This window comes from Pteropus vampyrus, unplaced genomic scaffold (assembly GCF_000151845.1).
Source record: "Pteropus vampyrus isolate Shadow unplaced genomic scaffold, Pvam_2.0 Scaffold36, whole genome shotgun sequence".
Lineage (NCBI taxonomy): Eukaryota > Metazoa > Chordata > Mammalia > Chiroptera > Pteropodidae > Pteropus > Pteropus vampyrus.
The window spans coordinates 11,434,273-11,448,380 of NW_011888817.1; the positions used below are offsets into that span (position 1 = coordinate 11,434,273).

General features: G+C 35.9%; 1 protein-coding gene and 1 non-coding gene across 5 annotated transcripts in view; both read left to right on the forward strand.

The window, feature by feature from the left end:
- The first annotated feature begins 3,127 nt into the window (after nt 1-3,127).
- On the forward strand, nt 3,128-3,246 carry LOC111738329. The gene has a single exon (XR_002779818.1). It is a non-coding gene; the product is annotated as a 5S ribosomal RNA (ribosomal RNA).
- Nucleotides 3,247-10,440: 7,194 nt separating this feature from the next.
- The window catches only part of ZMYM4 (zinc finger MYM-type containing 4), a 144,916-nt gene continuing 141,248 nt past the window's right edge, over nt 10,441-14,108 (forward strand). For 2 of the 4 annotated variants that reach the window (XR_895767.2, XM_011357958.2), the window contains exon 1: nt 10,441-10,855. Coding sequence is in view for 2 of the 4 variants with exons in the window: in XM_011357958.2 (XP_011356260.1) it covers nt 10,808-10,855 (48 nt within the window). In the remaining 2 variants the exon portion in view is untranslated. The remainder of the gene's footprint in view (nt 10,856-14,108) is intronic. The other 2 variants (XM_023529353.1, XM_023529351.1) reach the window with 2 other exon arrangements.

Sequence of the window (14,108 nt, forward strand, 5' to 3'; positions counted from 1 at the left end):
TATATGGCAGTTTAACTGTCATATTGACTAGACATAGGACATATCGGTTTAGTAAACTGACAGTAAGAACTTTAGATCTGGAGTTAAGGAGGGAGCAAAGATTTACCTCGCATAATAATCACTCAGTTAACCAGTTTTTGCCATAATGGCTCTTGAAAAATTATTCCACTTTTCAATCAATGACTCATTTTTCCCTAGTATTATAACATTTTCACTTAAAAACATACTAAAAGTATTTTATATTTTTATAATATTTCAATACTATGGTTTCAGGCAATGACACACCACTTATCTTGGCACAACAGATTTAGACTGAGAATATCAGATGAACAAATTTGAACTGTGCTCTAGATTTAGATAAACACAATGTTTTGTTTTGTGTGTATATGCCAAGTGAGAAAAATGAAGTGATTTCTATGGATCCTTCACTCAGTTGTGTGTATATTCTATTTCTATTTTTTGAAATACTTTTATATTTAGCCTTTATTTTGCTCTATAGCTGTTTTCCTATGTTTTAAATTCATTTTTAAGTACAGTTTAAGGACAGTTTAAATCATGATTCCCTAAAAGGTTGAAAAATTGGTGAAATGGCCAACAAAAGAATAACTTCCTTGTACCCCTCCTCCACCAATCACCTCTCATAATCAAGTCTTCTCTTTTTCCTTTGATATATTTAATAAAACTCATTAAATTACATTTTATGTATAAAAGATAACTTTCAAATAGTTGTTTATTTGAAGGTTAATATGGTATATTATGTGATATACATTGCATAATATGTTATAGAATATGTATTCATAATATAATGTATTATATAGTGGTTATACATTATATACCGTTGTATAATGTATACCATCTAATATACCATATAAAGGCATATTTATAACTATATTATATGTTATAATTAAATATACCATAATATGTTATAACATATTATTACATATTAATAGTATAATTATATATCATATATACCATTATAATTTGACATGTGTCATTATATATTATGTACATCTGTTTTTATTGTTTATTATGTATTTTCATTGCTTAATAAATTTTTTTTTTCTTTGAAAATTGTTCGAGTGTCTTGCGTTTGGATATTGTGGTAAGCAGAATTCTAAGTTGGCTCCCAAGATTTCAATCCCTTGGTGTATACACTTTGTAGAATCTCCTCTCATTAAGGTATAGGTGGACTTGTAAATATGGTGGGATATAATTTTGTTGATTAGATCATCTTATATAGCAAAAGTGAGGACATTTTGGAGATATAATAATATCCCTAAACCATTGACTTTAAGGTAATCAAAAGGGAAATTATCCTGGGTGGGCCTGACCTAATTAGTTGGACTCTTTAAAAAGGGGTCTAGAGGTCAGAGATAGAAGTCATAGATATTTGAAGCACCAGAGATTCTCACCTGTTGGCCTTGAAAGGCCAACTGCTATGTCATAGAGACCATGTGACAGAAAATGGTGGGTGACCTCTAGGAGTGGAGGGCTTCAGTCCTATGACTAGAAAGAATAGAATTTAGCCAATAATCAGTAAACTTGGAAGAGGACCTTGAGCTTCAGATGAGATGGAAGTCCTGGCTTACATCTTGATTTCAGCTTAAGAGTAGAGCAGAAGACCCAACTAATTCATGCCCAGATTTCTGACATATAAAAATTATGCGGTAATAAATTCGTGTTGTTTTAATCCATTAAATTTCTGGTAATTCGTTATGCAGCAATAGAAAACTGGTACAGATGTGTATAAATTATCTATTGCCACAACAATTCTGTATATCAAACCACCTCAAAACTCAGTGGCTTAAAATAACTGTCATTTATTATCGATCATGACTCTGTGAGTCACTTGGGCAGTTCTGTTGACCTGGGCTAAGCTAGGTTAATCTCACCTGGATTTGTTCATGAATCCATAGCCATGATTACGGATTAGGTTGGCTAGTCTAGAATGGTTTCAGTTGGGATGACTTGGCTCCTCTCCACATGGTCTCTGTCTTCCAGCAGGTTAACCTCTGTTTGTTCTTAGGGTAATGGCAAGATTAGAAAGAGGAAGAGAAAAGTGCTTACTTTTCCAGTTGCTATTGTGTCATTGGCTGAAGAAAGTCACACGAGAAGAGAAATGAAAATATATCTATAAAAAGACTTGTGAAAAAATGTTTTTAGTAGCTTTATTCATAAGAGTCAACAACCGGAAAAACCCAAATGTCCATCAATAAGAGAAAGAATAAACAAATTGTGGCATGCTCACAAGATGGAATATTACTCAGCAATAAAAGAATGAACTACTGATACAAGCAACAACGTGAATGAACATCAAAAACATGTTGAGCCAAAAAAGTCAAACACAAAAAAATACAACTGAACAATTTCATTTGTATGAAGTTGAAGAACAGGTGAAACTAATCTGAGGTAATGGAAATCAAGATATGATTGTCTAAAGGGGATGGGAATTGAGCAGAAGTGGGCATGAGGGCACCTACTAGATTCATGGAAATGTGCTTTATCTGGATTGGGGTGGTGGTTACATGGGTATATAAATTTATCAAAACTCATTAAATTACATATTTTAGATCTATGCATTTCACCATATCTAAATTTTACCTTAAAAAACAAATAAACAAACAAAAACTGATATACTGGAAAGAACATAAGCGTTGGTGTTTAAATGCCTTGGATTTGAATATCTTTTCTACTTCCTAGCTGTGTAAAGTCACATAATCTTGATAGACCTTAATTTTTTCATATATAAAATGGGTAAGTTATTTGCCTCACTATTTTATTTTATTGTGGTAAATTTATTATTTTAGCCATTTTAAGTGTACAGTTCTATAGTGTTAAGCACATTTATTATTGGGCAACCATTACCATCGTCCATCTCCAGAACTTTTTCCTCTTCCACAATTGAAACTTTGTATCTATTAAACACTAAATCTCCATTATCCTCTTCCCTCAACCTCTGACAACCATCCTTCTGCTTCCTGTTTCTGTGAATTGGACTATTCTAGATACTTTACGTAAATGGAATCATACAATATTTGTCCTTTTGTGATGAGCTTATTTCATATAGCATAATTCTTCAAGGTTCATCCATGCTGTACCAGGTGTCAAAACTTCCTTCTTTTTTTTAGTCTACGGTCATGCTACCCTGAACAAGCCCGATCCCATCTGATCTCGGAAGCTAAGCAGGGTCAGGCTTGGTTAGTACTTGAATGGGAGACCACCTAGGAAGACCAGGTGCTGTAGGCACACACACACACACACAAATAAGGGATTGTTAGCTGACAAGGTCCTTCAATATGTGAGGTCAACCAAGGGTTGCCTCGCCTAAAAAAAAAAAAACCTACCTTTTCAAAGGCTGAATAACATTCCATTGTATGGATATACTACATTTTGTTTATCCATTAATCTGTTGTTGGGCACTTAGGTTCCTTTCACCTTTTAGCTATTATGAATAATGCTACTATAAATATGGATATGCAAAATCTGTCCAAGTCTCTACTTTCACTTCTTTTGAATATATATCCAGAAGCAGATATGCTGATTCATATAGTAATTCTATGTTCAATTTTTTGAGGAATTGTCATACCCTTTTCCACAGTGGCTGCACCATTTGCATTCCCACCAACAATGCATATAGTTTTCAATTTCTCCACATTCTTACTAACATTTTTTATTTTCTGGTTTTTTTTTTTTTTTCAATAGTAGCCGTCTTAATGTGTGTGAAGTGGTGTCTTATTATGGCTTTGATTTGCATTTTCCTAATGACTAGTGATGTTGAGCATCTTTTCTTATGCTTACTGGCCTTTTGTATATCTTCATTGGAGAAACATCTATTCAAGCTCTTTGGTTGTTTTTTGTTGTTGATTTGTAGGAGTTCTTTATATATTCTGGATATCAATCCCTTATCAGATATATAATTTGAAAATATTTCATTTATTTTTGTGGGTTGCCTTTTCACTCAGTGGTAGATACTCAAATATTTTTAATTTTGATGAAGTCCAATTTATCTATTTTTTCTTTTGTTCCCTATGCTTTTGATATCATATCCAAGAAATGGTTGCCAAATCCAATGTCATGAAGCTTTTCCTTTATGTTTTCTTCTGAGAGTTTTATAGTTTCAGCTCTTATGTTTAGGTCTTTGATCCATTTTAAGCTAATTTTTGTATATCGTATAAGGTAAGGGTCCAAATTCATCCTTTTGCATGTAGATATCTAGTTTTCCCAACACTATTTGTTAAAAAGACTATTCTTTTCCCATTGAATGACCTCAATAAAGTCTTGTAGAAAACATTTTACCATATATGCAAGGGTTTTTGTCTGAGCCCTCTATTCCATTCCATTGGTCCATATGTTTGTCTTTATACCAGTACCACACTCTTTTGATTAATTTAGCTTTGTAATAAGTTTTCTGTCTTCCAGCTTTGCTCTTTTTCAGGATGGTTTTGGCTATTCGGGGTACCTTGAGATTCTGTAGGAATTTTAGGATGGATTATTCTAGTTCTGTAAAAAAAGTCATTGAGATTTTGATAAGAATTGCATTGACTCTATAGATCACTTTGGGTAGTATTGACATCTTAACAATATTAAGTCTTTCAATCTATAAACATGGGATCCATAAACATGTTTCCATTTCCCTATGTCTTTTTTCTCTTAGATTATTTTCTACTTTTCATCATTCACATGTTTAACCTCCTCGATTAATTTCTACATATTTATTGTATTTTGATGTTATTGCAAATAGAATTACTTTTGTAATTTCCTTTTCAGATTGTTCATTGCTGACATGTAGAAATGCAACTGATTTTTGTATGTTGACATGGTATCCTGCTACTGCGCTGAATTCATTTATTAGTTCTAACAGATTTTTTGTGGAATTTTTAGGGCTTTCTACAAATAAGATCATATTACCTGTGAACAGAGAAATTTTTACTACTTTCCTTTTAATTTGGATGCCATTTATTTCTTTTTCTTGCCTAATTGCTCTGTCTAGAACTTTCATTACCACATTGTGTATAAATGGTAAAGGTGGGCATCCTTACCTTATTCCTGATTTTAGCAGAAAAGCTTTCAGTATTTCACTGTTGAGTACGATGTTTGCAGTTCGTTTTCATGTGTAATCTTTATTATGTTTAGATAGTGTCCCTCTATTCCTAGTTTGTTGATTTTTTTATTATAAATGGGTATTATATTTTGTCAATGTTTTTCTGCATTAATTAAGATGACTGTGTGTTTTTTTCCTTTAATTCTGGTAGTGTGATATATTACATTGATTGATTTTCATATGTTGAACCATCCTTGAATTCTAGGAATAAATTCCACTTGGTCATGTAAATAATCCTTTTAATATACTGCTGAATTTTGTTTGCTAGTATTTTGTTGAGAATTTTTACATCAGTGTTCATAAGGGATATAGGTACAATTTTCTTATGTATTTGTCTGGATTTAGTATCATGGTAATGCGGACCTCTTGAATGGTTTAGTGAGTGTTCTCAACTCTTCAGTTTTTGGAAGAGTTTGAGCAGGATTAATGTTAATTCTGCAAAAGTTTGGTAGAATTCATCGGTGAATACATTTGATCCTGGGCTTTTCTTTTGGGGAGGTTTTTATTACTCATTCATTCTCTTTGCGAGTTAGGTTTCTTCAGATTTTCTATTTCTTCATTATTCTGTCTTGGTAGGTTATGTGTCTTTAGGAATTTATCCATTTCATCTAAGTTATCCAATTTGTTGGTATATAATTATTCATAATAATATCTTATGATCCTTTTTAGTTTTGTAGACTTGGTAATGATGGCCCTATTTTCATTTCTGATTTTACTTATTTGAGTCTTCTCTTTTTTTCTTAGTCAGTATAGCTGAAGTTTTGTAAATATTTTCAAAGAACCAATTCTTGGTTTTGTTGATTTTCTTTCCCTGGGTTTTGTGAAGATTAAGTAAAATAATGTGGTACCAATTCTTAAAGAAGAAATGCAAATGGTCAAAAGTCATATTTTAAAGAGTTCAGTTTCCTTAAATAATTCAAAGAAATTAAGTTAACAGTAAGTTACCATTAATTTATCAAGTCGGCATTGTTATAAACAGATCCCAACTGGAAGTCACCCCTTTGTATGTGGGTTTAGTTACTAGAAGGAGATACTTAGGGGAGCTATAGGGAAGTTTGTAATATTTTATATATTGATTTGGGAGCTGGTTTTATATTTTAAAAAATCATCAAACAATGGGAAGTTATTGGTGGGTTTTTTTGGCATAGAGTTATAGTTTTATGAGATGAAAAGAATTCCTAAATTGAATGGTGGTGATGGTTGCAGAACAATGTGAATGTGCTTAGTGCCAATGAATTGTACTCTTAAAAATAACATAGTAAGTTTTATAGTATATTTATTTTATATTTTTTAAATGAGTTATATATTTATAATTTGTGCACTTTCCTATATATGTTATATTTTAGTTATTTAAAAAAATGTAGTACCTAGTATGGGAGCTTGTAGTAAGCTGACACTGCTGGTGAAAGTGTAACTGATATCTTTCTGGAAGGCAATCTGGCGGCATGTATCAAAAGCCATCATCTTTGACCCAGCAATTCTAAATTGAGGAATTTATCCTAAGGAACTATTTAAGGTGTTTGCAAAGCTGTGTGCAAAAGGATATTTACTGTAATGTTATTTATTATAATGTTAATGTAAAAAAGAAAACTGGAAAACACCTCAATGTCCCATAAAAGGGAACTGGGAAAAATATATGTTATAGCCACACAATGGAATATATGAAGCAATCAAAATTGCTGTAAGGTAATCTTTATCAGCATGGTAATATGTTTATGCTACATTAAGTGAAAAAAGCAAGAGATAAATATGAAAGATATAAAAACCAAAAACAATTGCCAATGATCATCTACTTTGGTCAATAGAGATGTATTGGCTTTTAATTTTCTTCTTTATTTTCTTGTCTGTGTTTTAAATTTTCTTTAAGAACTATACTATTGCCTGCAAGTTATCAACTGGAAGAGAGTATTTGGCATACAGTAGATGCTCAAAAATGATAGTCCTTGTTTCTTCCTTTGGAAAAGTAATCACTGGTTGCTCATTACTTGTATTAGTTAGGGTTCCGCAGAAAAATATAACCAATAGGATATGTGTATATGTAGAGAGGAATTAATTTTAAGGAATTGGCTCACATGATCATGGAGACTGGCAAGTCTAAAATCTGCAGGGTAAGTCAGCAGGCTGGAGACACAAGGAAGAGCCAATGTTGCAGTTCAAGTCTGTAGATCTCCTTGCCCAGTGAGATCTACAAAGCTACTTCCCCCTGCATTTGCCAGCCTGTTCTCTTAGCTACATTCCTATATCTCCACAGGGTACGTGGGAACGTCTTTATACATTCCATATCACACAGGAACAAAGGACCACTCACTTGCAGAGCTCCTTCCAAGACCTTGTATCTAATTTTGTATATGAAATTTTGTGTTCTATTTATTCGAAAACCTCCTCCCAATCTCCATTACATAAGCCTCAAGACCCACAAAACTTGGATCCACCTCTCTAAGGGTGCAAATAGACACTTTGAAGAGCTAAAGGTAGGTCTTTTCTCTCTTCTCAACTACATTGGGCCATCACTTTTACTCATATGTGGCTGTTTGCTTGTTGGAGTGGGCATAACCCACATATCATCTCTCCTTGGAATTCTAAACAGAAGCAAAGCAAGAACGCTTTCTATTTTGAAGAGGTAGTGTGGGAAGATAGGGGTACGTGTCTCTCAATCACTGCCTTTCTTCTCTCTCTCTTCCTTCTTCCCTCTACCCTTTAATTAAGAGTCAGGCTTTTCTTTTTATTTCTCTATGTCACAGCTTCATGGCTTAGCTGTTCTAGATGGAAGGAGCATCTCCTCTGGAGTATGGAAGAAGTCTATGAGATACTTAACTATGTGCTGAACTTCATAGGTTAAATAAAATTAAGGAAATTTAGTAAATTCTTTTTCTATCCATGACTCCTATTCCACTCTTGCCTGAGTAGGGGAGTAAATCTCAAAACTACACTACAGGCAAGGGTCTATAATAAAATACTATCTAAAGAAGAAAATTAAAATGAGTCAGTTTGATATTTGCAAAATATTATACTATTCTTCTTTTTAAAGAGAAGTCATAAAACTGGATTTGTATGTAAAATATCCCATTTTAAGCGTTGACATATACTTCAAAAATTCAAAAAATTAAAAAAATATATATTTTTTATGGTGCTAGGAACCAAGAGTGGTTTAAGACAACCCACTTAACAGATGAGGAAACCGAGGCACAGAGCAAGTAACTTGACCAAGATCAGATAGCTATACCTGGTGCAAAACAAATACGTCTGTGGGACAGATTTATCTACAAGGTCACCAGTTTGCAACCTCCACTTTGATATATTTGAATAAGCCAGAAAAAAAAAAAGGTTGAATTCTGGGTCAGCTTCTCTTTCGAAAGACCTTGGACTAGTCATTTAATTGCTATAAACCCTCTATGAAATTAGGATAATATGATTACCTTTAACAAGCTCACCAAGTGTTGCTTTTCTCTTTTCTCCCTCCCCCATATAGATGACTGTGCTAAACACTCATGGTATGTTTGTATATTATCTGGAATGCACAAATCCTGCCCATTGTTCAATTCCCAATATATTCTCAATATCTCTAGGAACAGTCTAATAATAGGAGACAGCCTTATGCTAGGGGTCAAGATGCTTGTTTTAGCCCTGATTCTGTTACTAATCCTTTGGGTGATCTCAAGCAAGTCACATCCTTCTGGGCCTCAGTGGCTCCATCTTTAAAATGTGGAGTTGAATGAAATTTGTCTTCAAACCGTGTTTTGAAAAATGCAACATTTCTCTAATGGCAGGAAGGGGCATGAAAAGAAGCTAGAGGAAAAGGGGAGGTTGGGTGAGCAGGCTTATGAGTTCCCAATTTCCACTTCAAATTTGGCAACTTCATTTTAAGTCATCAGATTTTATTAGAAGGGAGTATTCCATTACCAATAAACCCCACACTCCCTGGAACTATCTTTTCTTGGCTTCTCTTTTTATTTCCTTCTGGTCTTGAACATGGAACTCTGATATGTTTGTAAAATTCTGGCTGAAATACGTTTTGTGTGTGTGTGTGGTTCTCTCTTCTTTCTTATCCAGGAAAATAAAGATGACCAGGCCTAAGCAAGGACCAGCATGGAAATTTCTAGCAATTTCACAGGTACTTTTCAGCAAAATGTGATGGATTAAGAAAGTTGTTTCAAAATAGCTACCTGGTGATATGCAAAAGTTAAGGTGAGGTACAGAAGTTCACATCTCATTATCCTGTGATTTTAGGAGTTGCTTTTAATTTTTTCTTTTTTTGTCCAGGGGAATGATCTCCAGGGGTACCTTCTTTGAACTTCCTATATGATTCCCCTAAGCTAGCATCATGAACTCCATTAGGGCAATTTTGTCCACCTGAGGATAGGGGACTGAAATGGACAAAGAGGAATGAAACAAGTCCCCATTCTCTTCAGCCATCCTCAGCTTTGGTTTCAGAGCAAGATATACCCAAATCTAAATCCCAGGTGTCTGTTTAGAGATCAAGGTGCTTCTCCTTCAAGTCAGATTCTCAAAGCTCCTTCAATGGAGGTCAATGAGGACACAAAATATCTGCAAATCATCACACATCTTCTGAGAATTATCATAATTTTCTTAAAATATCATGGAACTTTCATTTTTAATCTTCTATTTTAAAACAAATTTATCTCTTGCTTTGAAGACAGCTTGGTGCATGAAAAAGCCTGGATAAATGTAACTCGTCAAATCTTGACTTTAATTTCACACCAACTTCCAGGTGCACTGGGGCAAATTACTTCCCTTGACTAGGCTGCAATTTTACCATTGAGAGCACTGGAGTAGATGGTTCCTAAGATCCTTCTCGATTTAGAAATTCTAAGGACAAATTACTATTGAGGAAATTATCTCCAGTTGTTGGTTCAGTCTTCAAAGTCACCAAAGGATCTGACTTTAAGGTTAGGCTATCAGAGTTGGCTCTTAATGTTCTATGTCCTGTGCTTCAGATCAAGCTGTCTAAAGGCAAGTCTCCTCAAGATGTCTGGCTGTTCTCTCATCGGTTGGGATTCTTCACGTCCAGAGGTCCACTGAGAACTTCAGCTCACCACCATTTTCTCTTTACAATGGTTATCTCGGCAGTCAGGTGTAAGATGGTGATCTGGAACCATCAATGACATTTCACCCAATTCTCCAGACAGCTCTTTCATTAATTTCTTTTATTCTTCCTTCATCCCTGCGTCATGGTCCCTTTAAGGCAGCGGCCATAGTTGAGTGGTGGGAGCAGCTGCTGGCAGCAAAGAGACTTGCAGGATTTGGCCTACCCTGGGCCACTTACCGCGCACGCTCCGGACCGGGGGCTTGGTGGGAAAGGAAGGAGGGGCTTAAGGTGCGCCTGCGCATCAGGGACGCGCGCAAGGGGCTGGTTTACTGATCCCTTTAAGAAACCGCAGGCGGAGGAATTTCTCTGAGAGAAAATAATCCTACTCACGGGGCCCCTTGGAGGCCATTAACCCCCCGAGTCCCAGCCCCCACTTTCCCCGGGTAGGCGCTACCGCCCACGCACGCACCCGTGGGATCTCAAGATCTCCGACCCGGCGCGCGGCATCCGCCCCCTCCCCACTTTCAGTTCCAGGCCCGGCTGGGTCCCGGGAAGCTACCGCGAGGCGGCCGTGCCTGCTGTGTGGGCGGGGGCCGGGGGCCCGAGAGGTTCCGCCGCCACCGCGCCGGGAGCCGCAGCGGTTCCAAGCGGGGCCCAACATGGCGGAGAGAGAGGTGGAGTCCGGCCCCCGAAAGAGGGTAGGTGAGGTGAGGCAAAACTCGGGCGGCGGGGGGCGGGGCGGGGGCCGCGTCCCGGGGCCGAGAATGGGCCAAGCGCAAGCTCGTGGAGGGGTCGCCGAGTACCGGTTGGGGAATGGTTGCTGGCAGGACTAAGGCAACGTTGGGTCTGGAGCGCGCTGGAGAGTGGTCCTTCGGCAGGTGGGACAAAGATTTGCTGTTGGTTGGGAGGGGGAGGGGCGGGGGCTGTTGTTTGCTTTAAAAATTTTTTCCAGCACTGGGGATGGGTTAGTTGGGCCAGTGGAGGGATGGTGTCAGATTCTTAAGTGAATCTTTAGTAAATCAGTCTCGAAGTTTAACTGGGGAGAGGTCCGGTGGGGGGTGGTGGTGGCGGGAATAAGTCGTGAAGGGGTCTCATGAGGGATAATCAAGAGGGTTCGTCAGTAACACCATCGTGAATTAATTTTCCTGCCTCCTTTACTCTTCCTCCCCCTATAACCGTTATCTAGACCAAGGTGGAGGTGGTGCTCTCTTACCTGTGAAGAAGTGGGGTCTTTGGCATGTCCTGATATAGGAGAAAGCTTTTGGCAACTATAAATGCCATGTTCTAGTCTACTTTCTTTTCCAACAATTAAGAACGTGGAAGAGTATGACAAGTTTTGTCATCACAGGGATGTGTCCAACCAACCTGCAGAGGTGAAGCCAATTCTATATAGCAGTTGTTGAGTGCTTTTTAAAGTTTGTCTTGAAACTTTTATTTAATTCTGGATGATTTTTTTCAGATGGAGAACAATACTGTATTACCGATTGAGCAGGATTTTTCAGACTTTTGCTTTCTTTCCCCCATAACATGTTTAGCAGTGAGTTTCCTATCAGGATTCTTCTCTTTGGGAATGATCTCAAAATGATCAAATTAGTGTTAAGCCAACCATGTAAAAAATTTCTTAAGCTTTATTGAGAATGCCCTTTCGAATGAGCATACAATTGGCAATCTCATAATGATATTACAATTGACATTTTTAGTATTATGTGCCTGGCATTGTGCTTTATAGGAAGAGTTTAACATTAACTCCACATAAAACCCATTTTGCAGATGAGGTAATGTAGGCATAGAGGGGTTAAGTAATGAAGAGAAGACAGTTAAGATATCAAGCTGGGATTTCCATCCAGGTTTGTTCCAACTACATTGCTTGTGTTGGATGCCACATAGGAGTTTCTTTAATCTGTGTTTCTCGCATTAAAAGCTTAAATTATGAATAACCAAAAAAGTGTCAGGTAGTATTTTTTTAAACTATTAGGAAAATATTTTTAACTACACAGCAAAATTGAAAAATTTACAGAGAGCATTTATATACCCCATGATCTAGATTTACCATTAACATTGCGTATTTATCCATATAGCTATCCCTTTATTCATTCGTTGGTTATCTTAATGCATTTCATCGTATTTTGAGCAATTAAAATTTAATATTGATAGGTTTATGTTTTAGATCCTCATGCAATAGTCATAAATAAAACAAGTTAAGATGTATGATATTATGTTCAGATCGTTCATTTAATATAAATATTGGGTATGGAATGCATATGTTTTGAAATTAAAAATTTTTCTTCAAGCTGGGGTTTTAAACTGGATCATCAATATGCTTGAGTAAAGGTGTATGGGATATGGTCAACCAATTAAAATATATAGGGTAAATTACTTCAGATATGTAAAGTTCATTCAGGTAGATCTCGGAATCCAGCTGCTAATGCTGTTTTCATTCTCCTTGTAAGAGAATGTTCTAGAAAACATCTATGGACTTTGGTAACAAATTCAACTAGATTTAAATACATTCTTTCTCTTTTAGTACATTTAAAAGGTGCCATATTGGTAGCTGTCTAAACTTTTAACAATTTTTTTTTAACACCATGAAATACAGCACTTGTACAGGTTTCCCCATTATTTTACTAGTTTCATTGTGGTGGAATGCTACATTCAGTATCTTTTGGGCTTCATAGTTCATGTTGTTTTTGATATTTGGCTAGAATGCTTAGTATGGTTGTCCTAAATGATACACTTGGTACATGTTTGCTTTTTCTCTTTGTGTGTGTGTGCATGCGATAAACTCCATGTGGATTTCATTTGTGTACTCCAAGCAGATTAGCGGAGACTATACAGTATCATATCTTTTAAAATAATGTGACCGTTTGCCTTGAGGTAGTTAAACAAACTACATAGGCCTAGATAATAACTTCAGGTTATTTAATCTGAAATTGCACATTTAACACGATATTGTATTTATGACGTTTACCGCCTTTGACTTTTATAATCACGTCACAAAAAGTTGTTGAGGAAATATGCTAGTTGATGAACTGTATACTAGGCATTGTGCTGTTGTTTATGACCATTTAGGATAATACATTCTGGCTTTCCTGCTAAATTGTGAATTCCTTTGGGGTAAAGCCCATTTCATTGCTTTTTGCATCTCTATGACCTCCACACAATAGGAACTCAAAAGACTTACATTGATTTTTGGTAAGAAAGCTTTACCTGTTAGAGTAGAGGCTCTATGGCTTGGTTACCAAGTTATTTGCTTTGTAATTTAGAAGCTTCTGTAAATCTTTCTTAACATCCACTATATACCAAAGTTCTTTGGCTCCAGATTTAGGGATCTTCCAATTGTTCTGTTATGGTTAGGTGGAAAAGTATATTTTAACACCATTGGATTAACAATCTTAAAGTGCTTTCTAGGCCTGCCTGATGTCTTATTTTCATGCGTGTGGACAATTAGAATAGTAGGTATTAATTAGATAGGATTAATTTCTTTTCAGACCATTTCTGTATGCCAGTCTCAATTTGTGAACTTGGGGAAGCAGAATATGTGGTGGGTGTCAGAACTATATGCATCAGCCATCTCTGCTGTAGAAAGAGCCAAGTTCATATGAAGGCCAGTATTAAAAACACATTCTCTCTCTTACTTTAAAGTCAGGATATTTTTGAAATATTACGAATTTTTTAATATTGTAAAATTTTTTTGGAAAATGTTTTAAAATTCATTAGGTAGGTTTATTGCAAGTGGTAGAATTATTTTATGCTTGGAGATCATAATAAACATAAAATATTCTAACTAAATCTGGTGGCCATATTTTCTTATGAAATCCTTATATCTTTTCAGTTTACATAGAAAATAATAACTTTTGTAAATGTATGTTATTACGTGGTCTGGTAAGTTGTGTCCATTTTCGTATTTAAACTTCTTTGTATATTTGAGGTATATATGTTTGGTGTGCTTAAAAGAAAGAT